General features: G+C 50.6%; 1 protein-coding gene and 1 long non-coding RNA gene across 2 annotated transcripts; one reads left to right on the top strand and one right to left on the bottom strand.

Annotated features, from left to right (window-relative positions):
• Nucleotides 1–456: 456 nt before the first annotated feature.
• On the bottom strand, nt 457–12,332 carry C1RL (complement C1r subcomponent like). The gene is made up of 6 exons (XM_067695609.1): nt 12,173–12,332; nt 11,315–11,591; nt 6,439–6,625; nt 4,898–5,023; nt 4,698–4,772; nt 457–2,562 (listed from the first exon to the last, which is right to left on the bottom strand). The coding sequence occupies exons 1-6, from the start codon at nt 12,238–12,240 to the stop codon at nt 1,724–1,726; spliced, it is 1,572 nt and encodes a 523-aa protein (XP_067551710.1). The 5' UTR covers nt 12,241–12,332; the 3' UTR covers nt 457–1,723.
• A 327-nt stretch (nt 12,333–12,659) lies between these two features.
• On the top strand, nt 12,660–14,026 carry LOC137201577 (uncharacterized). The gene is made up of 3 exons (XR_010932235.1): nt 12,660–12,798; nt 13,299–13,477; nt 13,913–14,026. It is a non-coding gene; the product is annotated as an uncharacterized lncRNA (long non-coding RNA).
• The last annotated feature ends 6,850 nt before the right edge of the window (nt 14,027–20,876 follow it).

Raw genomic sequence — 20,876 nt, forward strand, 5'->3', positions numbered from 1 at the left:
ACCTGTATCTATCTATATCTAGACCTGTCTAGATCTAGATAGATAGATACAGACATATAGATATGTATAGGTATATATTTTTTGCCTTGGCAGGGAGAAACTCATCATGTTCTCAATAATAAAAATAAAGAAGACAGGGGCTTCCCTGGTGGTGCAGTGGTAAAGAATCCGCCTGCCAATGCAGGAGACATGGGTTTGAGCCCTGGTCCGGGAAGACCCCACATGCCGCAGAGCAGTTGAGCCCGTGAGCCACAACTACTGAAGCCCGAGCGCCTAGAGCCCGTGCTTAGCAAAAAGAGAAGCCACCTCAATGAGAAGCCCGTGCACTGCAATAAAGAGTAGCCCCCACTCGCCACAACTAGAGAAAGCCCGCGTGCAACAACGAAGACCCAACGCAGCCAAAAATAAATAAATAAATTTTAAAAAATTAAAGAAATAAGACAAATAAAACTAATATATACTCATTAAATAAAATTTAGTGGAACGTAGGGGAAAACAACACAGCCAAAATTATACCACTAAAAAACCCTCAGATTAATATTTTGAGTATTCTGTACTATGTATAGGTTTAAAAAATTGAAGAAACCACATGTATGTATAACTTTGAATCCTGCTATTTTCTCAAAGATAAATGTAACCTTTAACCATATAGCTAACTCGACCTTGAAGTCTAGCAAATTTGTTCTCTTCTGTTTTATGTATCTGTCTTCTATTTCCAGTTGAACAATTGTTTTTTATTTGTGTCTTTTTATGTTTTCCATTTGAACAACTGTATTTTACTTGTGTCTTTTACTGTGACATCAAGTCCTTACTAAAAATTAAAGAGTTGGTCTTTTCAGGGAGAGCAGTGTGCTTGATGTGACATCAAGTCCTTACTAAAAATTAAAGAGTTGGTCTTTTCAGGGAGAGCAGTGTGCCATGTTGGGGACATGGCCCAGGGTGTCCAGCAGCTCTGGGGGTGCCTGCAGGACCGTCCAGCCCAGGGCTGGGCTCACCGAGGTGTCTGCAGGAGTGCGGCCAGCAGGAAAGTGTGAGCCAGCTGCTGTCAGCTTCACCGAGGCAGGAATTCCCAGGAGGGAGAATCTAAAAGGATGCGGGGATCGGGGAGTGGGCGATACAGTAGGTCTTGAGGACACCTGAGAGCCGTCGAGGTGTACTGGAAAGGACATGCCTTCGCCGTCCTGTATCAGCTGTGGGGTTTGGAAGAGTCCCTTTATCTCCCTGAGTTTCAGTTTCCTCCTTGGTAAAACGTGGATAATAACTCATCCTTTGCAAAGCTGGTGTGAGGAGTCGGTGAAGTAACACACGGGAAGCACCTGATAGAAGAAGATACAGAACAACGTAGAGCTGTGACTATAATTGCAGCCAAGGAGTTGTGCGAGGTGAAGCCAAGACTATGTGACTCTTTGAAGGTCGATCACAGGGGCTTTGAAGAGTTTCAGAAATGAACTGAGACTACTTTCCCACACTGCACTTGAGCAGGAGGATGAGGAGACTGTCTCTCGGGAGAGAGACGCCGCGTCCCGGGGGATGAAGTTCAAAGCGGAAACTCGAGGAGACGTGTGGGTGTAGCGAGGAGACGTGTGGGTGTAGCGCGCAAACCCGCAGGAAGGTGGAGGGTGAGAAGGGGGCTGAGGGACGCGGAGGATTTCTCTGGCTCAGTGGTTTGCTGCACCTGTGACCTGAATAGGAATCTCTGTTCCCACCGCCCCACGCCCAGGGTTCAGTCCTCAACCCAACCCTCTCCCGTCTGGGCTCCACGGTGGGTGCCCCTGCTCAGCACCCCGGGGTCATCCTTCCCGCCAATCACTCCTCTGATCCAGTCCACGTAGTTGAGCACTTTGGTGTAGAAGCCGTACCCCTCACCACACCCAATGCCCCAGGATACGATGCCCGTGGCCACCCAGCGACGGGCACGATCGTCCCACACCACGTAGGCACCACCACTGTCCCCCTGGCAGACACTCTGCGGCCGCGTGCTGTCCCCGGCGCAGAACATGCCGCCGGAGAACACCTCGGTCCTCCGCTTCTCTCGGAGCCAGGCCTCGCAGGCCGCCCTCGGGGCCACGGGCACCTGGGAGTATTTCAGCTCCGTGGTCAACCAGCCGTTCTCCACGCCAAAGCCACTGACGTAGCCCGCCAGGCCCGGGCGGTACAGGGCCTTGCGGTCGGGCAGGCAGACCGGGAGGAGGTGGGGGCCCAGCGGGACACTGTGCCGCAGCTCCAGGAGGGCGATGTCCCCGTGGAAGTTGTGGGTCTGGTCCGGGCGGTAGTCTGGGTGCACGACCACGCGGCGCACCGGGTGGCCGCCCAGCTCCAGCAGCTCGTCGATGTTCGTGTGGCCCAGGAACACCTCCGCGCGCCGGCTCTTCCCGAGGAAGATACCGTCCTTGGGGTAGATGGTGTGGGCGGCGGTGAGGATCCACCTGTCGCCCAGCAGGGCCCCGCCGCCTCGGCCGTAGATGCTGGTCAAGGCCTGCCAGGGGAAGTTGCCCAGCTCAGCTCTGGAGGCACCAACGGGCTCCCTGTTCTGGGCGATGGGGATGACCGGCCGTCCGCAGACTGGGAGACAGGAGGGGTAAAGTGAAAAACCAGCTGCTGCATCTGGAAACCTACTTCTGTGAAGTGCTTTCTCCTGCCTCCTCAGCCATTTTAAAGCCACCTTTTAAATTTAATTTTTATTTATTTTTTTTGCCGCACCGCGCGGCATGCAGGATCTTAGTTCCCCAACCAGGGATGGAACCGGTGCCCGCTACAGTGGAAATGCGGAGTCTTAACCACAGGACCGCCAGGGAAGTCCTAAGCCACTTTTTTAGACTCTTGGTGGGACCTTCTTTGAGCAAAACCGTGCAGCAAAGCAGTTTGTCTTCAGTGTCTCCTGTCCTTGTTTATAAACAAATAAAATTTGTTTATTTATTTATTTATTTTTGGATGCACTGGGTCTTCGTTGCTGTGCACAGGCTTTTCTCTAGTTGTGGCGAGCTGGGGCTACCCTTGAGGTGCACAGGCTTCTCATTGCGGTGGCTTGTTGTGGAGCACAGGCTCTAGGTGTGCGGGCTTCAGTAGTTGTGGCACACAGGCTCAGTAGTTGTGGCTTGTGGGCTCTAGAGCGCAGGCTCAGTAGTTGTGGCACATGGGCCTAGCTGCTTCACAGCACGTGGGATCCTCCCGGACCAGGGCTCAAAACTCGTGTCCCCTGCATTGGCAGGCAGACTCCCAACCACTGCGCCACCAGGGAAGTCCCGTTTCTCCATTTTTAACATCTCCCCCTCCCAAAGCACTATGTCAGGCTCCGCCCCTAGAGCTTTCTGTGGCTCAGGAGTAAAACCTGAGAACTGTACTCAGATTGGATTAGAAAGGCATGTTTGACTCAAAAAACTGGGTTTCAAAAATGGTGGACCTGAGGGAATTCCCTGGTGGTCCAGTGGTTAGGACTCTGTGCTTTCACTGCTGAGAGTGCCGGTTCCATCCCTGGTGGGGGAACTACAGTCCCACAGGCCGCTAGGCTGGGCCAAAATATTAAGAAAACCAACCCTCCCCCCAAAGAACCCCCAAATGGTGGACCTGAACCCTCCTCTATTGCTGGTGGGAATGTAAAATGGTGCAGTCACTGTGGAAAACAGTGTGGCAGTTCCTCAAAAAGTTAAACACAGAGTTAGGATGTGAACCAACAATTCCACTCCTAGGTCTATACTCAAGAGACCTGAAGACGTGTTCAAACAGAAACTTGTACATGAATGCTCACCGCGGCAATATTCATAAAAGGCAAAAAGTGAAAACAACCTAAATGTCTATCAATCTGTGAATGGATAAACAAAATGTGGTCTATCTGTACAGTGGAATTCTATTCAGCCATGAAAAGGAATAGAGTACTGGGACTTCCCTGGCGGTACAGTGGTTAAGACTCCCTGCTTCCACTGCAAGGGGCGCAGGTTTGATTCGTGCTTGGGGAACTAAGATGCAACATGCTGGACAGCTCGGCCAAAAAATGAAAAGAAAAGAAAAGGAATGGAGAACTGATACATGCTACAACGTGGATGAACCTTGAAAACATTACACTAAATGAAAGAAGCCAGACGCAAAAGGCTATTATATGATTCCATTGACATAAAATGTCCAGAATAAAATCCACAGAGATAGAAAGTAGGTAGTGGTTGCCAGGAGATGGGAGAAGGGAGAGTTGGAGTTTCTTTTTGGGGTGATGAAAATGCTCTAGAATAAGTAGTAATGGTTGCACAACATGGTGAATACACTAAAAGTTACTGAATTGTACACTTTGCAAGAGTGATTTTTATGTTATATGAATTTTATCTCCAAAATTTTTTTAAAAAATGCTGGGCCTTCTGGCACTGTGGCATTAAGGTAGGGAAATATTTTGGGGACAGAGAGCCTCTCTGTGTATCGTTAAAGCAGACCATGTCAAAAGAGGGTTTTCTCTTATTTCAACTCATCCGTCCCTCTGATTAGCTTCCTTCTGGCTTTTCGTTTCCCAGTTATCCCTTGATCCTCGAAGGAGAAGGGATGAGCTCCTTCCTTCTTTTCTGGGCCTTCTTGGTTCCCCTTTTCTGCCTCATTTTCTGTCTTCACCTCCCCCTTCCTATTCTACGGCTGTCCTGTGCCCTTAGACAGGCCCTGTGCAATAGCTGAGGCTTTTCTGGGAAGTAGCCAACGTCATGGTGCCACAGGTCCCCACTTACCAGGCACACAGCGAGGAACCTCCTCCCTTTCCTGTGTCTGCTTCCAGGGCACCTGGGCAGTGCAGGTGAGTGTCCCTGGGAGTGAAATGAGGGAGGCACAGAACAGGCTCAGAATTGGGAGGAGGGGCTGAAAGAGGCTTCAGACCTCTTGGGGGGAGTGAGGCAGGTAGGAGCTGGTTCTTCAGCAGGTGGGGACTTACCTGCGGGCATAGCCTGATAATAGGGCTCTTGGCAGTGGCTCTGGATCTCAGTGGAGTTGTCTCCAGGTGTGTTGATGGCCTCAGGGTCCCCACTGGCCTGGCTGATGGGCTGACTATGATTCATACCTAAAGGGAAACAGAGGTCAATAGGACAGAGAACAGAACTGCAAACTGGCAACCCAGGGACTGATTCTGGTCCGTGGCCATATTTAGTTTGACCTGCACAGTCTTTTTTTAATTTTATTTTTTAAATTAAAAAAAACTTTTTTTTGGCCGCATGGCTTGCAGGACCTTAGTTCTCCAACTAGGGACTGAACCTGGGCCCTCGGCATGGAACGCGCCGAGTCCTAACCACTGGACCATCAGGGAGTTCCCAGCACAGTTTTCTTCTTCTTTTTTTTTTTTATTATTTGAATTATTTTTCACTGCAGATTGTTAATGCTATAAAAGTCTGAAAGTAACTGTGAAAGTAGGGTATGGGAAACAGGCATTTTCATATATGGTTAGTGGGACTGTAAATTAGCAAAACTTTTGTAGGGAAATTTAGCAATATCAAAATTAAAATTGCGAATGTTTTTCACTTTTTTATTTCTAAGAATTTATCCTCATATATGTGATCAAAGATGTATATATGGGTTTCCCTGGTGGCGCAGTGGTTGAGAGTCCGCCTGCCGATGCAGGGGACACGGGTTCGTGCCCCGGTCGGGAAGATCCCACATGCTGCGGAGCGGCTGGGCCCGTGAGCCATGGCCGCTGAGCCTGCGTGTCTGGAGCCTGTGCTCCGCGACGGGAGAGGCCACAACAGTGAGAGGCCCGTGTACTGCAAAAAAAAAAAAAAAAAGAATTAGGCAATGCTAACCACATGTATATGGGATGATCTTTAAGATATATCATTGAAGCAGTTCCCTGTCAGTCCAGTGGTTGGGACTCAGCGCTTTCACCACCGGGGCCTGGGTTTGATCCCTGATTGGGGAACTAAGACCCCAGAAGCTGCACAGCACGGCCAAAAAAAAAAAAAAAATCATTGAATGAAAAATGGCAAATTTAAAACATTGTGACTATTAGCAACACACACGCCCACAATATTTATATTTGAGTGGCCTGGAATGTCTTTGGAAGAATACCCAGGAAATAGAGAACAGAGTCATTTCTGGACAGAATAGCCAGGGATTAGGGGCCAGAGGTTAGAGGAAGATTATTTTTTTGAAAATTTTACTGTGGGCATGTATTATCTTTCAAAAAACCTGGGGTTACCATTTGAAAATCTGGAATTTCACTTAAAAATCTGAATTTTTGGCTCCTCTTGACAAACGAGATGATCTGCAAGTGCTGGGCCTGTAAATATGTAGGGAGACAAGAGCTGGAGCTGAGCTGGGTGCCCTGCGACTGGGCTGCTCACCAGCAGGGCGGGCCGGGCAGCAAGGGGCTGAGCCCAGGTGTCCCGAGCCCCCAGCCTCAGCTTCCGCTTGTCACTTCAAGATACCAGGGGCCAGGGCTATGGGCAGGGGCTTCCCTCCCTGCACCCCAAGGGGTTCACTCACCCACGGCTTGGTAGAGGGCCAGGAAGCCCTTGTGGAGGCCCGGGGTTCTGTCCTCAGAGGCGGGTGAACGGAAGGTCAGCCGCAAACTGTTCCCTGAGGACACAAATTCCCTCTGACCAGGGGGGCTGCCCAGCAGGGAGCCCTGCTGCCCACAGAACCGACTGGGATCCATTCCACTGGCTGTGATCTGAAAGGGGAGGGGGGGCAGGCAGGCGTGGGGTGAATCTGCACCACAGGTGGTCACAGGGTCATGCCGCAGCCTGGACCCCCAGCCCCGCCTTGAAGGTCTACGTACCGCTGGGGCTCAGAAACCGCACCACCCCACGGAGCCTTCCTCAAGTTGCTTCCTGCTCCATTACTGGCTCCCAGGTTTCTTCCGTCCATGACCAGATACCCAGCAGATTCCTTTAGCCTGCCATGCTTATCTCATACAGCCCACAATATTTCAAGAATTGAAATAGAAACTTATAATAACTGGATTATAAGTTCTCAGAAGGCAGAAACTACATCTATTTTGCTCCCCACTGAGTCCCTGATGCTCAACCTGGTACCTACAGCATCACAGCTTTGAATCAATGAATATGCAGACGTAAGTCCCTCCCGTCCAGCTTCTTCCATCTCCATCACATTTCACTTCTCTGAGTAACTTCCTGTGGCCAACATCTGAGAAGCGAGAAGACCCTCTGCACAGACTGAGCCCCTGGGGTTCCTGGCCTTCCCTGTTGTCCTTCTTTTGGAGTGTCTCTCCTCTTACCCCACAAACTATAAATGAAGCCCTCGCAAGGTATGGGATCTAAGAACACAAAATGTACACGGTGTGGTTACACTGTCTACTGTTGCCTAACTTAAATCAAAACCCTGCTCAAATGCCTTTCTATGGGGTCCCCAACCCAAGGAAGGGCACCTTGGAAGGAGTTCCCCTGGCCACCGCTTCATGTTTAATCTCTCTCCCGGGCATACGGCTCACTGCTCAGCTCATTTCATTGCTGACTTTCATATTGATCCACATATCCTGGGCTCTTGCTGGCTCTCCGTTCCTTCATTCTCCCCAGATCTTAGTCTCCTCTCCTATAAAATGGTCTGTGGAGGCCCCTTCCGGCCAGGACGCCCCTGTGTCCCAGGGCAGCTCTCCAGTGTCTGCAGAAAAGCAGCGGGGAAAGTGGCACCAAATACCTGCTCATTCAGAAACCACTGTGTTGTGTGTCCTGCGCGCGCGGCACGCTTGGGTTTCACTCATTCTTTCCTTTATTCCTTTGACAAACAGCTGTTCATTACGTTCTGTGTGGGAGATGCTGTGCTAGGTGCTGGGGATACACCTGTGTATACAACTGTGTGAATTAAGACACAGTTCTGCTACCAAGGAGACCAGAATCTGGCTGAGGGTTCTGACGGGCAAAACATGAACTAGGTTACAGTGTGTTGAATTCTGCATTCGAGATGTGCGTGCGTGCGTGCGTGCGTGCGTGCGTGTGTGTGTGTGATTTGCTCTGGAAGCAGGAAGGAGGGAACAATCCTATCCCTGAGCTCGAACTCCGTCAGTGACAAGGGAAGAGTCAGGCTGGGATTAAAATGATGCAAGGCTAAGGAGAACAGGGCACTGTAGGTGTTCGACAGACATAGGCTGAGTTGAATAAAGTGTAGTCCCGACGTCAGCTAAATCTGAAGAAATAAATACACGCATTTATCTCCTCTCCCACCTCAAATCCCACTAATAGGACAGCAGAGGGATAAAAACGGATATGTTATCAAGGACAAAAAGGTGAGGGGAGGTGATAGCTGCTGAGAGATGCCCACAACATTTGCAAGGTGGAGTGGAGATGGACACATGTAACCTGAGTCTTGGGCTGGGGCAACAGAAAGCAGCAGGTTCCGATCACAGATCTCTGGGAGGTGTCAGAACCGGCGTAAGCAGGAGACGGGAGGATTCCTCTGAAGAAACCGGCTGTCACCAGAGAACACCCTTCTGCTGTGGATGTGCAGGAGGCCCCCAGCAGTACATCTGGGTCACCTCGTGGATAACCCGATTTTCAAACCTGTCTTCTGACAGATTTCAGCTGTCCACACAGAGCCTTCAAGAGCGTTCTGCACGTCACTCTTAAATATGAATGGACAGCCAAGGATTATCACACATTGCAGGAAAGTCTCCAACATGAAAAGCACAGGCCAGAACAGATGAACGGTACAAAGGAACTTGGTGAAGAAGACAGAATACAGGGAGCAGAGACATGTTTTTTTTTTAATTTCTTTTTTTTGTGTGTGGTACGCGGGCCTCTCACTGTCGTGGCCTCTCCCGTTGCGGAGCACAGGCTCCGGACGTGCAGGCTCAGCGGCCATGGCTCACGGGCCCAGCCGCTCCGCGGCATGTGGGATCTTCCCGGACTGGGGCACGAACCCGTGTCCCCTGCATCGGCAGGCGGACTCTCCACCACTGCGCCACCAGGGAAGCCCGAGAAATGTTTTAAAATAATTCCAATAGAGGGAAAAGAGTAGATATTGCCTCTACGAAACAAGAACAAGATTCTACAAAAAGGCACGTTTAGATAATTAGAATGAACCTTTAGACATGAAAAAATGTTAGCAGAAAAAAAAATCATTAAAAAGTTGGGATTTACAATGAGATCTCCCACAAAGTGGAACAAAAAGACAAAGAGATGGAAAACAGAACAGAATAGATAACAAAACTGGATAATCTGTCCAGAACCTAACAACAGTGAAATTATAGAAGTTCCAGAAGGAGAAAATAAAGTAGATGTCTGGAAATGATTTAAAAATTAATACAAGAACTTTCTCAAATTGAAGGGTCTTGATTAAGAGAGTCTCTGGATTAAAAGAACCCTGTACAGGGGCTTCCCTGGTGGCGCAGTGGTTGAGAGTCCGCCTGCCGATGCAGGGGACACGGGTTCGTGCCCCGATCCGGGAGGATCCCACATGCCGCGGAGCGGCTGGGCCCGTGAGCCATGGCTGCTGAGCCCGTGCATCCGGAGCCTGTGCTCCGCAACGGGAGAGGCCACAGCAGTGAGAGGCCCGCGTACCGCAAAAAAAAAAAAAAAAAAAAAGAACCCTGTACAATGAGTACAGAATGACCTGACCTGCATCAAGGCACATCCTGATGGAAGTTCAGATGCTGGTAATAAGGAAAATATGCTGAAAGTTCTAGAGAGAAAACACTAAGGCTCAGGAGTTCTAACAACACTAGGGCTAGAAGACCGTGTCCTTAAAATTCTGAGAGAAAATGACTTCTAACCTAGAATGTAACCCAGATAAACTATCCACCAAGTGTGAGGGGAGAACGAAGACATTCAGGGCTATCTAAGTTCCTCTAAAATGTGTTCCCTCATTCCCTTTCTGGAGGAGAATGTGCTCCTCCAAAAGGAGAGAGTAAACCAAGAAAGAGAAGGAGATGAGAGTCACTTCCAACACAGGACAAGTAAAGGAAATCTCCGGAAGGTGGGAAAAGGGAACTCCTTGACAAGTGAAGGCTTAGAAAGCAAAGAGACTGAAGAAATAAGTCATGGGGACGTCACCCCAGGTGGGATGGGGTGGAATGTCACCAACGCAAAGGAGAACCGAGAGACTGAGATTCGTACTCGAAGATGTCGAGAGATTTACTCTCCTGGCCGAGAGTTTGGGGGAGATTGGTTACAGAGAGAACTCAGCAAACTAAAAATCAAACCAAAAAACCCCAAACCCCCAAAACACTATGTAGTTATCGACTGCTGGGAAATCCAAAAGCTGGAGAAAGAAAATTGTACACCAAGTGCACAGATGTGAGTACTTCAAAGTCATAATGATGTAAAAAATGAATATAGTTTTAACTAAAAACGATAATAGAGGTAAACTGAGAGGATGGGGGAGGGGAAACGTGGGTGGTGAAGGTCGAAGAGAGATAAAGCTAAGTCCTCATCTTTTAGAGCTGGAAGTTAATAGAGAAATTATTTATACTTCTGAACATAAACACCAGATGAAACAGCTACATGAATCATAAATGACTGCCCTGGGGAGCAGCAATGGGGGCAGGGGGAGGAGGCTGGAGATGATAAGCCTTGGCGTACTCTGATTTTTTTAAAAAAAATTATGCACATGTATTATTTGGATAGAAATAAAATTTAAGCCAAAAGATAATGTAGGGACTTCCCTGGTGGCACAGTGGTTAAGAATCCGCCTGTCAATGCAGGGGACACGGGTTCGAGCCCTGGTCCGGGAAGATTCCACACGCTGTGGAGCAACTAGGCCCGTGCGCCACAACTACTGAGCCTGTGCTCTAGAGCCCACGCGCCTACAGCCCGTGCTCCACAACAAGAGAAGCCACTGCAACGAGAAGCCCGCGCACCACAACGAAGAGTAGCCCCCGCTCGCTGCAACTAGAGAAAGCCCTCGCGTGGAAACGAAGACCCAACACCACCAAAAATAAATTAAAAAAAAAAAAAGATAACGTAAAGTACTGTTTTTAAAGTGTCCTTATTCTGAATAATGCCCTTGTCATATGTGAGGTTTTGCCATAGCGCCTCCAAGGGAAACTCATAGTCACCTAATCTTTTATTATATTTACGTCCAGCTTCCTAGCCTGACAGAGCAGGCACTCAACATACTTGATGATGGATTTTTAATGACTGACGTGTGAGTTCCTGCTTTTGACTCCAGGGATTCGCAGTATTTGTGTGTCCCTTTATGAGACCTCCAAAGGCAAGGCCAGACCTGCTGTCCTGTCCTCTTCTATGGGGCCCAGACGGCAGGGGGCACAGGTCGGCACCGGGCCTCCGGTGGGAGGCTGTGCGCTGGGTACACCTGGCCTCCCAGGTAAGCCTCGCACTTCGGGGCCGGCTGCCCCTGGGCTCCAGGCCGAGAGGCTCCCTCCACAGAGGCCCTCCCAGCTCACCGAGACGTAGTCCCGGTCACAGTCCGGGGACGGCTCCAGGTCGAAGTCCTGGAAGACGAGCCTCACGGCAAAGCCCTCTGGAGCCTCGATGTCCGTGGAGCTCTCTTGGCCTTTGACATACGGTTCCGGGTACCCGGGGGACATCAGCTTCTGGGGCAGCGGCTGGGCCAAGAGCACGGAGCCCTGCGTGGGGCAAGCCTGGAGGACTCCCCAGAGGAGCAGCCACCACCTGGGAGTGGGCGAGGGCAGATGGGACCACATGGCTGCGGCCTGGAGCCTGCGGAGATACGAACGCAGCAGGCAGTGCTGAGGGCTGAGAGGCCTGGGAAAGGCTCAGCAGCGGCGGCCTCAGCCCTTGACGCCTGGGCACCTCTGGCCACTCGCTTATTGCCCCCCCCGTCACCCCAATTCCTTCAGCCTCCTGGTCAGCCCGCGCTAGGAAGGTGAGTTTTCCACCATTGCCCACCTCCCGGGAGAGTCTCATCCCCGCAGGGGCTGCTTTCTGCTTCAGCCAGACTCCCCTGGGGTCTGAGGGAGCGACAGGAGTACAAGTGAGGGCCATTTATTTTTTAATTTTATTTTTCTGGCCACATGGCATGTGGGGTCTTAGTTCCCTGACTAGGCATCAAAGGCACCCCCTGCAGTGGGAGCACCGAGTGTTAACCGCTGGACCGCCAGGGAAGCCCCAGGAACATTTAAAGGTGACGGGGGTCTTGTCTGGAGCGTTGAGCCTGAGCACCCCGGGGAGGGCTGCTGGAGGCCGTGTGTGTATTCATCCGCCCCTGGGTCCCCTCCCGCATGCCCACCCTCCTCCTCCGCAGCCTCCCCAGCCTCTCCAGCCTCTCCAGGCACACTCACGTGTTGCCTGGGCAGCGAGTGGAATGGGGCTTCCCCAGAGACAGTTCCCCTGCTCTGAGTCCGGGCATCTGGAAGCCGACATCTGAGCCCTGAGGGGACCTGGCCCGGGCCAGGGAACAGGAAGTGGGGCTGGAGGAGGCCCTGCGGGGGAGGAGGGAGCAGTTACTGGAAATGCGTTGAGTAACTCTCAGCAATTCCCTTTTTCTAATTCTCTGGCTTGAGCGCCACCTGCTGTCTGATTCAGGAATAGCTCACCCACCGCAACTCGGGAAAAACATCTCGAAAACCACGCTGGCCCTCAGGAGAGACCAGAGGTGGGAGGGCACTGACTCTTGACTCTTTTGCACCATTTAAAACTGTTTAATTTTTACCATGTGCATGTATCACACACGGTAGGATGGCTCCTTGTGAGTTAGGCTGTCCCCTTTAATGGGCCGTACCTCTCCCTCCCTGACCTCTCAGCGGCTCATTCTGTGACCAGCCCGCCTCTTGTAGACACTGAAGTTTGTGAGCCTGGACTGGAGGCCCTCCTTCCCCCTCCCTCCTCACCAAGCATGGCTGGCGGCGCTCACTTAGGTCGTCTTTGAATCCTGTCCACAACCCCTGGACGCTGCTGGTCCAGCAAGGTCAGGCCGGCGCAGGGCCGGGGGCAGGCCCAGGCCGAAGCTTCTTTAGGCAGATACCCGGGGCCATGTCTGTGGGCAGGGGCTGCCCTCCCTGAACCCCCAGGGGGGACTCTCACCCACAGCTTGGTAGGGGACCAGGAAGCCCTTGTGGAGGTTGGGAGTCCTGTCCTAAGAGGTCACCCGCAAACTGTTCCCTGTGGACGCAGACTCCCTCTGACCAATGAGCGAGGGGGTGGGGAGTGCCCACTGGGGAACCCTGCTGCCCACAGAGCTGGCTCACAACAGTCCGCACACCCACTGTGATCGGAGAGGGGAGGGGAGGACGTGCAGGCAGGTGTGGGCGGCCCCTGCACCCCTGGAGGTCACAGGGTCATGTCCTGTGGTGGACTCCAGCCTGGTCTAGAAGTTCTGCGCACCTCTGGGGCTCAGGGTCTTAGCTCGTGGTGGCTTCATCGCAGAGTCCTGTGTACCCTTTCCCTCCCTATTCTCCACCCACAAAGGCTGCCGTTTGCTGAGAAAGGCTCCTCACCCACGCCAGTGCTCTCAGTCCGTCAACAGAGGAGTGGATAAAGAAGATGTGGTACATGTATACAATGGAATATTACTCAGCCATAAAAAAGGATGAAATAAGTCCATCTGCAGCAACATGGACGGACCTAGAATTGCCATACTGAGTGAAGTAAGTCAGACAGAGAAGGAGCAATGTCATATGCTATCGCTTATTTGTGGAATCTAAAAAAAGGCTACAAATGAACTTATCTACAAAACAGAAATAATTACAGATGTAGAAAATAAACTTATGGTTATGGGGGGGTAAAGTGTGGGAGGGAAAAATTGGAAGATTGGGATTGACCCATACACACTACTATATATAAAATAGATAACTAATAAGGACCTACTGTACAGCACAGGGAACTCTACTCGATACCTTGTAATGGCCTATATGGGAAAAGAATCTAAAAAGGAGTGGATATATGTATATTCATAACAGAGTCAGTTTGCTGTACAGCAGAAATTAACACAACATTGTAAATCAACTATACTCCAATGAAAGTAAAAAAGAATAAATTAAGGTATAGAGTGAAAAAAAACGATTCTCTCTGGGAACCCCTAGGGGACCTTCCAAACCGTCCCCCAGGCCAGCTAGCAGGCTCCATGAAGGCAGGACTGTGGCTGCTGGGTTCTCCATCACTGATGGCTGGTATGCTGCCTTGCCTGGATACGAGATGGTGATGTGCGTGTAGCTGAATCTTGAATACCTGGGTAGAAAGCCTCTTAGCCAGCTTCCTCCCTTCCTCCCCTGTGCTAACCTTCCAACCCCCCTTCTTCCAGCCCCACCGTCACTTTGCTAAGCACTTTTTTTTTTTTTTTTTTTTTGCGGTACGCGGGCCTCTCACTGTTGTGGCCTCTCCCGTTGCAGAGCACAGGCTCCGGACGCGCAGGCTCAGCGGCCATGGCTCACGGGCGCAGTCACTCCGCGGCATGTGGGATCTTCCCGGACTGGGGCACGAACCCGTATTCCCTGCATCGGCAGGCGGACTCTCAACCACTGCGCCACCAGGAAAGCCTTAAAGTTCTCCATTTTAGAGACTCAATTTCCATTTCTTTATGGTCCTGGCTCTCTATCAGTTGTCCCCTAGTCCATGGTTTTCTCTGTCTCTGCCCTTCCTTTCCAGGCTGGGTGCTCAGGGGAGAGGAACGATGGTCATGGGAGGGACACCAGGGCCCGACCCCATCGAAATGAGGTGGTGGAGGGAGAAACAGTCCCGTGACGGGGAGTGGAATTCACCTCTGTGGACCCCTTCGCAGTGCCCGGTCTTCGCTGCTCCATCTTGCCTTGAGTTGGAGATCTGGAGATACAGTCGTGTCTGAGGTCCTGCTTTCTCCCTGGGTGTCAGAACACGTAAGGTGGCCAACTGCGGATGGCTTGGCCCATGGGAGGGAGGCCTCACGGCCTTACAAGTCTAGGTCAGGGCAATTGCAGCAGAAGGATGAGGCAAATGGAGCCCCAGAAGAGGAAGCCTCCCACTGACACCTGCGGGTATAAAGCCAGGACCTGCCAATGAACAAGAGGGGCCGTGGCGTGAGCCCCCAGCAGTCGGCCCCGGGAGGAGGGGCATCATAAGGCTCAGGGGGCCACGTGCTGTGTTCTTTGTCTCTCTGACTGTAGCTTCACTATAGCTATTCCATCCTATACCTATCTAACCTCTATCTACGCTCACGATACTGGTGACTTGTGCATTTATTTTTGCCCACCCTGATTCACTTTATTTGAAGAAATTCCTGGAGGAAGGAGGGCTCCTCCTCTGCATCACTGTCTCATCTCCCTGGGGGACTCTGATAGGTCTCGCAAGATTGTTAGTGCCTCACCCACCAGGGTATAGACTCTCCCCTCTTTGTAGCTTTGGTGGACTAACTTTACTCAATCTTCCAGAACACTCTTTAGGATCGTCTTTTGGGAGAGCCTATGTCTCAGTTTGCTTGGAACAGTCCTAGTTTACACCGGTTGTTCCAGTGTAATTATGAATAGTTTCCCCTCTGGACAATGTTACACGGTCATCTTAGTGGATGGTGCCTGGTAGCTATTTCAATATGGCGGCTGTGCTGCAAGAGACCTTCCTCCTCATTAGCCCCACTCGCTCTCCCAGTCTCTGTGGCCATGACCCAGTCTGAGGCCTGATTACCTGGAACACTTTCAGCAGCCCTGAGCTCAGTGCCTCAGTCACCAAGCTCCCATGAGCTACACAGAGATACTCCTCTAGAATCGCCACTGAAATCCACCCCCTTCTCTCCACTGAAATCAGAGACTCGCTTCTTCTTCAGCACTAAAAAAATGTCATCTCAACGTACTCATGGCGGGGAATGAGTTTTTCCCAAGGCTCTGACGTTTGTCCACCAGCCACTGAGAGCTTAGTGTGAGAAAGAGGCTGGGGAACCTCCCCCAAAAGAACCCTCCTGCCTCTTCCCTGCCAGGGTGGCTGGAAGGAAGGGTAGGGAGGAAGCCTCAGAGCAGAAAGAGGGTTGTGGAAGAGATTTGCAATGTTCTGGAGTGAGAAAGCCAACAGAGTGGAACAATACTGTGCCCCATTTTGCTTGTCCCAGAAGGAGAGAAGAGAGAGAGTGAGGCAGAAAAAACGTTCCAAGAAATAATGGCTGGAACTTTCCAGCTTTTGTGAAAGGCCTATAGCTTTAGGTTCAAGAGACTCCACACACTCCAAGCAGAACTGAAAGTAAACAAAAAAGCACATCCAGGCACATCAGAGTCAAACTGCTAAAAACCAAAGATAAAAAGGAAATCTTGAAAGAGGCCAGAGATAAAGGACACACCGCAAGCAGAGAACAACACTCTCAGCGTCACTGCTTTCCCATCCAAAACCATATAGACCAGGAGGCAGTGGCACTACGTCTTTAGAACCCTGAAAGAAAAAAGAAGTTGTCAACTCAGAATTACTTTTCCAGTGGAAATATTCTTCAAGTCTGAAGATGAAGTGAAAGCATTTTCAGGTAAAAGAAAACGTCAAGACTTTGTCGTGAGCAGACCTGCTCTGGGAAAAAATGCTTCAGTTCTTAGCCTGAGGGGCAGGAATCCAGGTGGATGAGCAGAACTGGAGAATGGATCATGGGAAATGGTACATTTGTAGGTAAATATAAGACATAGTTTTTCTTTTTAATGTCTTTAAAATACATATAGCTGTTTAAAGCAAGACATAACGTAACGTGGGGTTTATAACATATGTGGATGTGACATACATGAAAACTATAGCATAAACCCTGGGGGCTGGTTTCTTCATACAGTATTAACTCCAATTGCTAGATGCTCTTCTCTCTAGAACTGTGGTTTTCTGCCTGGTCTGGGAAGCCCCGGGGGTGTCCTTGACATCTTTTTTCTCTCTCTTTCTTCTCATGAGGGCACCCTGGGCTTGGTTACCAGAGGCTACATGAGCTGTGACGACATCACCCCAGACAACTAACGGGACGTGTGCTGTGTATCCTGGTGTTTTAAATTCTTCTTGGTTTTCATTTCTAATACAGTGAATATGACTAGATATAACCTACATACGCAAAAGCTCTTTGGGGTCCACAATACTTAAAAAAAATTTATTTTATTGAAGTATAGTTGATTTACAATGTTGTGCCACTCTCTGAGGTGTTAAGAAAGGCTATGGACAGAAGAGCAGATTACTGTAAAAAGAAGCAAGAAACTCTAAGAAGGAGGCAAGAAAAATTAGAAAATTCGTTTGCAGAGACGAAAGCTGAGCTAAAGGTACTGAATAGCAGAATGAATAATGCAGAAGAAAGAATAAGTGATCTCAATACTTTTTTTTTTTTTTTGCGGTACGCGGGCCTCTCACTGTCGTGGCCTCTCCCGCTGCGGAGCACAGGCTCCGGACGCACAGGCTCAGCGGCCATGGCTCACGGGCCCAGCCGCTCGGCCGCATGTGGGATCCTCCCGGACCAGGGCACGAACCCATGTCCCCTGCATTGGCAGGCGGAGTCTCAACCACTGCGCCACCAGGGAAACCCCTCAATACTTTTTAAGGGTATAAAGTTTGAGAACAGTTGCCTAGAGCAACCACTAAAAATAAATTAACATAATAAGAAAAGAAAGGCAAAGAGGTAGAGCTAAAAGGCCACTATATGCGTGAAAATAGAATTCTGAACTCTAAACCGGTTTAATTTGGGGGGACTTGCTTCTAGTAGGGTGACCTATTAGAAATTGTCCTGGTTTGTCTGGGACATGGAGCTTTCCATCTTAAAACTGGTTCAGTCCCAGGCAAACTGGGTCAGTTGGTAATTTATAGCCTTTCAGTCATCTATTTTGTCCCCCTTCCCTTAGCCAAATGAGAGCCCCTAAAGAGCAAAAGCACCTCTGACCTGCGTGCAGGCCCCCAAGATAGGTAAGAGGACTGAACAAAGGAAATAAAGGAGGCAAAATGCTAAGCACACTATGTCCACAAAAACAGAAAACACGGGACCAGCCTAAGATAACTGTCTATTAGAGTATATCACTACGGATGGTTTCAAAAATGTTTCTCTGTTTAGTGAAATTTTTGTCATGTTATTAAATCCTTTTGATAATTACAAAATAAATGTATTTAAAATGATCATTGTGATCAGACAGCCCTTTCTAAGCCAGACGAGATTAGAAGGTTGAGGCCGTGGATGCTGAAGATGATGCTAGACCTTGGCTCTGGGAGCATCTTTTTTTTTTTTTTATCCCTGGTACGCGGGCCTTTCACTGCTGTGGCCTCTCCCGTTGCGGAGCACAGGCTCAGGACGCGCAGGCCCAGAGGCCGTGGCCCACGGGCCCAGCCGCTCCGCGGCATGTGGGATCTTCCCGGACCGGGGCACGAACCCGTGTCCCCTGCATCGGCAGGCGGACTCTCAACCACTGCGCCACCAGGAAAGCCCTGGGGGCATCTTTAATCCATGTGATCAATGGAGAAGAACTCTTGGTCCTTGGATACGAGCTCAGGCCACACACGGATCCTTTCAACCCTGGGAGCTTATGTCTCAGGACCAATCTGTATCCCGCTGTCTTTACTCGGCCCCTCATCTCCAATTCTCACTTACACTTTCTGAGGTTGCTTCTGGGTTTATTGAGTTGTGTTTTTCATTAACTGAAGAGGGCAAAGGGCAGAGGCAGGGACGGGGACAGTCTTCAAAGCTGTGATGGGGGAATGGAGACAAAGCAGGGGGAGAACATGGCCGTGAGCGCACCTAGTACACAGACTCATTTTCAGAGTTTGGATTTTTATTTTTGCTTTTATTTTTAAAATAAAAAAATATTGGTGCTGCCACCTGCTGTCCCACATGGGGAAGGACCCAACCGGGCAGGGATGGCGGGGGAGGGGTGTGTGTGTGTGTGTGTGTGTGTGTGTGTGTGTGTGTGTGTGTGGAGGTGTGGGGGAGGGGCGGGGCTGGGTTTTCCTGATCAGGGAGGTTTTCCGGCAGCCTTCATTAGACCCCAGCATTTAGAGAGGAGATTGCTCTCTCTCGGAATCCAAACAACCTCAGAAGACCCTGGGCTGAGGGGGCAGAGCAGTTTCCCGTGTGGACCAGGTTAGGAGAGATACAGGAGCCGGGTGGAGAGCAGAGCGGGCAGAGGAGGCCTGAGTCAGCTGGGCTTCTGTGCTTAATGGCCAGTAGAGATGTGGGCAGACCAGGGATTTAGGGGTAAGAGTGACTCTGCTGGAGTTAGGTCTGTCCTGCTCCCGCCCCTCTTCCCAAGTCATCTCTGGTTTCAGGTTGTCTTCCATAGGTTAAGGATAGTTGGGAGGGGTTGAGTCAACCCCAAAGACGGGTCAGCCACTAGCCTTGCCCCTCTTGTCCACCTTCCCTACTCTGTCAGCTATCTGTCTACAGTATCCACCAATCATGCCCCTCCCCAGCTTAAAGCCCTTCAATGACTTTGCCCTCTGATCCTCAAGAGGAAGCCCAGGCTCCTTGACTGTCAGGGCACATTGCTCATCCGTTACTGGGGCACACGGAGGTGCCCACCTGTATCTGTGCATGAGCTCAGGCTATGGGGCAGAGAGGGAGAGTGTGCACCGGGCAGGTACTGGAGTTTCCAAGGCCGGTGCCCGGGGAGGAAGAGAGCCCATGGTAGACAGGTGCGTCCAGGAGCTGGGGTTGGCCGTGGAGCCATGTGGTCCAGGAGAGTGTACCTGAGCCTGCTTCCTGTTCTCCTGAGCCAGTGGAGGGCGAGAGTGAAGTTCACTCCCACCGTAGCCCTGCCCCTTTTACTGTTCCCCAGTACAGTAACCCTGCCCCTCACTGCTGGGTACCTTGCCTTTTTTCGGAAAGAGCAGCCTTAGAAATGGACGGTGTCCTTGAGATAGCTTTGCTGGTCCTTACCTGGGGGCCTGGCTACTACCCCCTCTGGTCTTCATTTGGAGAGAGGGCTTCTGGCAGTGGTAGTGTATGTGGCCTGGTGAGCAGTCTGCTTCTCTTGGGTGACAGCAGAAGTTACAGTGTGGCGGGGTGGGGGGATGCCCATAGTCTCTGTTGGGGAGAGCACAGAGAGACAGAGAAGAGAAGAGAGAGAAGAGAGAGTCATTAAAACACTTCTTTGGTGGTTTCCCCTTTCTAGTCATCAGATTTGGCTACACCTTCTGGCATCTACACCAAGTTTTCTTCCACCGATGTTTCTCCATTTCATCCCCCTCTTTTCAGCAAAGAAACCTCTGGCTCCGGTATTACTGTGCTGGCCCTGGAGAGTAGGGGAGGACCCCAGAGATTCCTTACTCTGCGAGGTAAAGCCACGTGCAGGTGTGGCTCTCCCCTGCCTTGGATGTCGGGACACCACCTTCCCCTCGTTGCTGCTGGTCTTCAGATCCTGCTGCTCTGTCCTCTGCAGAATTTGTCAGCTTCCCACCAGCAAGGATCTGACTCTAGCTAAGAGATCCTCCCTGCCTCCGGATGGACACTCTTGAATGACATGAGGCTTATTGAGCTGGACTCTGCTGCACCTGTCCTATTGAAGCCACAGGGTAAGGTCACACACCGGTGAAAGGGGTGGGGTATCACCCGAAGATGCTGGATGTTCCTTTTAACAATTATCTTGGGAAGAGGTGGGTTCTCAGACAGTAGTCCAGCAGGTGGGCCTCAAAGAGGAGGGACAGGCGACACCTGTCTGTTTCTGAACTCCATTCTCTTTAGACTTCTAGAGGGGCTGACGCTGAGATTTGGGCCCCCCGTGCTGGGTGCTCAGAAGGTGTCTGAGCTTAGAGCTAGGATGGAAGGGCCTATGACACACTGGGTGTAGAGCCGTATCTTTTTGTGGGTGGACAGGTTTTTATCTCCCTAAGTCACTTGCCCCCAACGCTTTTGCCAGTTATTGAGGCTATGGTGACAGGATGAGGGTCATTTATGGTGAAACTCATGTTTGAGAATATGTGTTATCTGTTGTACAATAGATCACTTGTATGCTTAGCAGTTTAAAACAACAAACATGTATTATTTCACATAGTTTCTGAGGGTCAGGAATCCAGAAGCAGCTTAGATGTGTGGTTTTGGCTCAGGGTCTCTCACGGTCAAGGTCGTGGCCAGGACTGCAGTTACCTGAAGGTCTGACG

The sequence above is a fragment of the Pseudorca crassidens genome, chromosome 11 (assembly GCF_039906515.1).
Source record: "Pseudorca crassidens isolate mPseCra1 chromosome 11, mPseCra1.hap1, whole genome shotgun sequence".
NCBI classification, from domain to species: Eukaryota; Metazoa; Chordata; class Mammalia; order Artiodactyla; family Delphinidae; genus Pseudorca; species Pseudorca crassidens.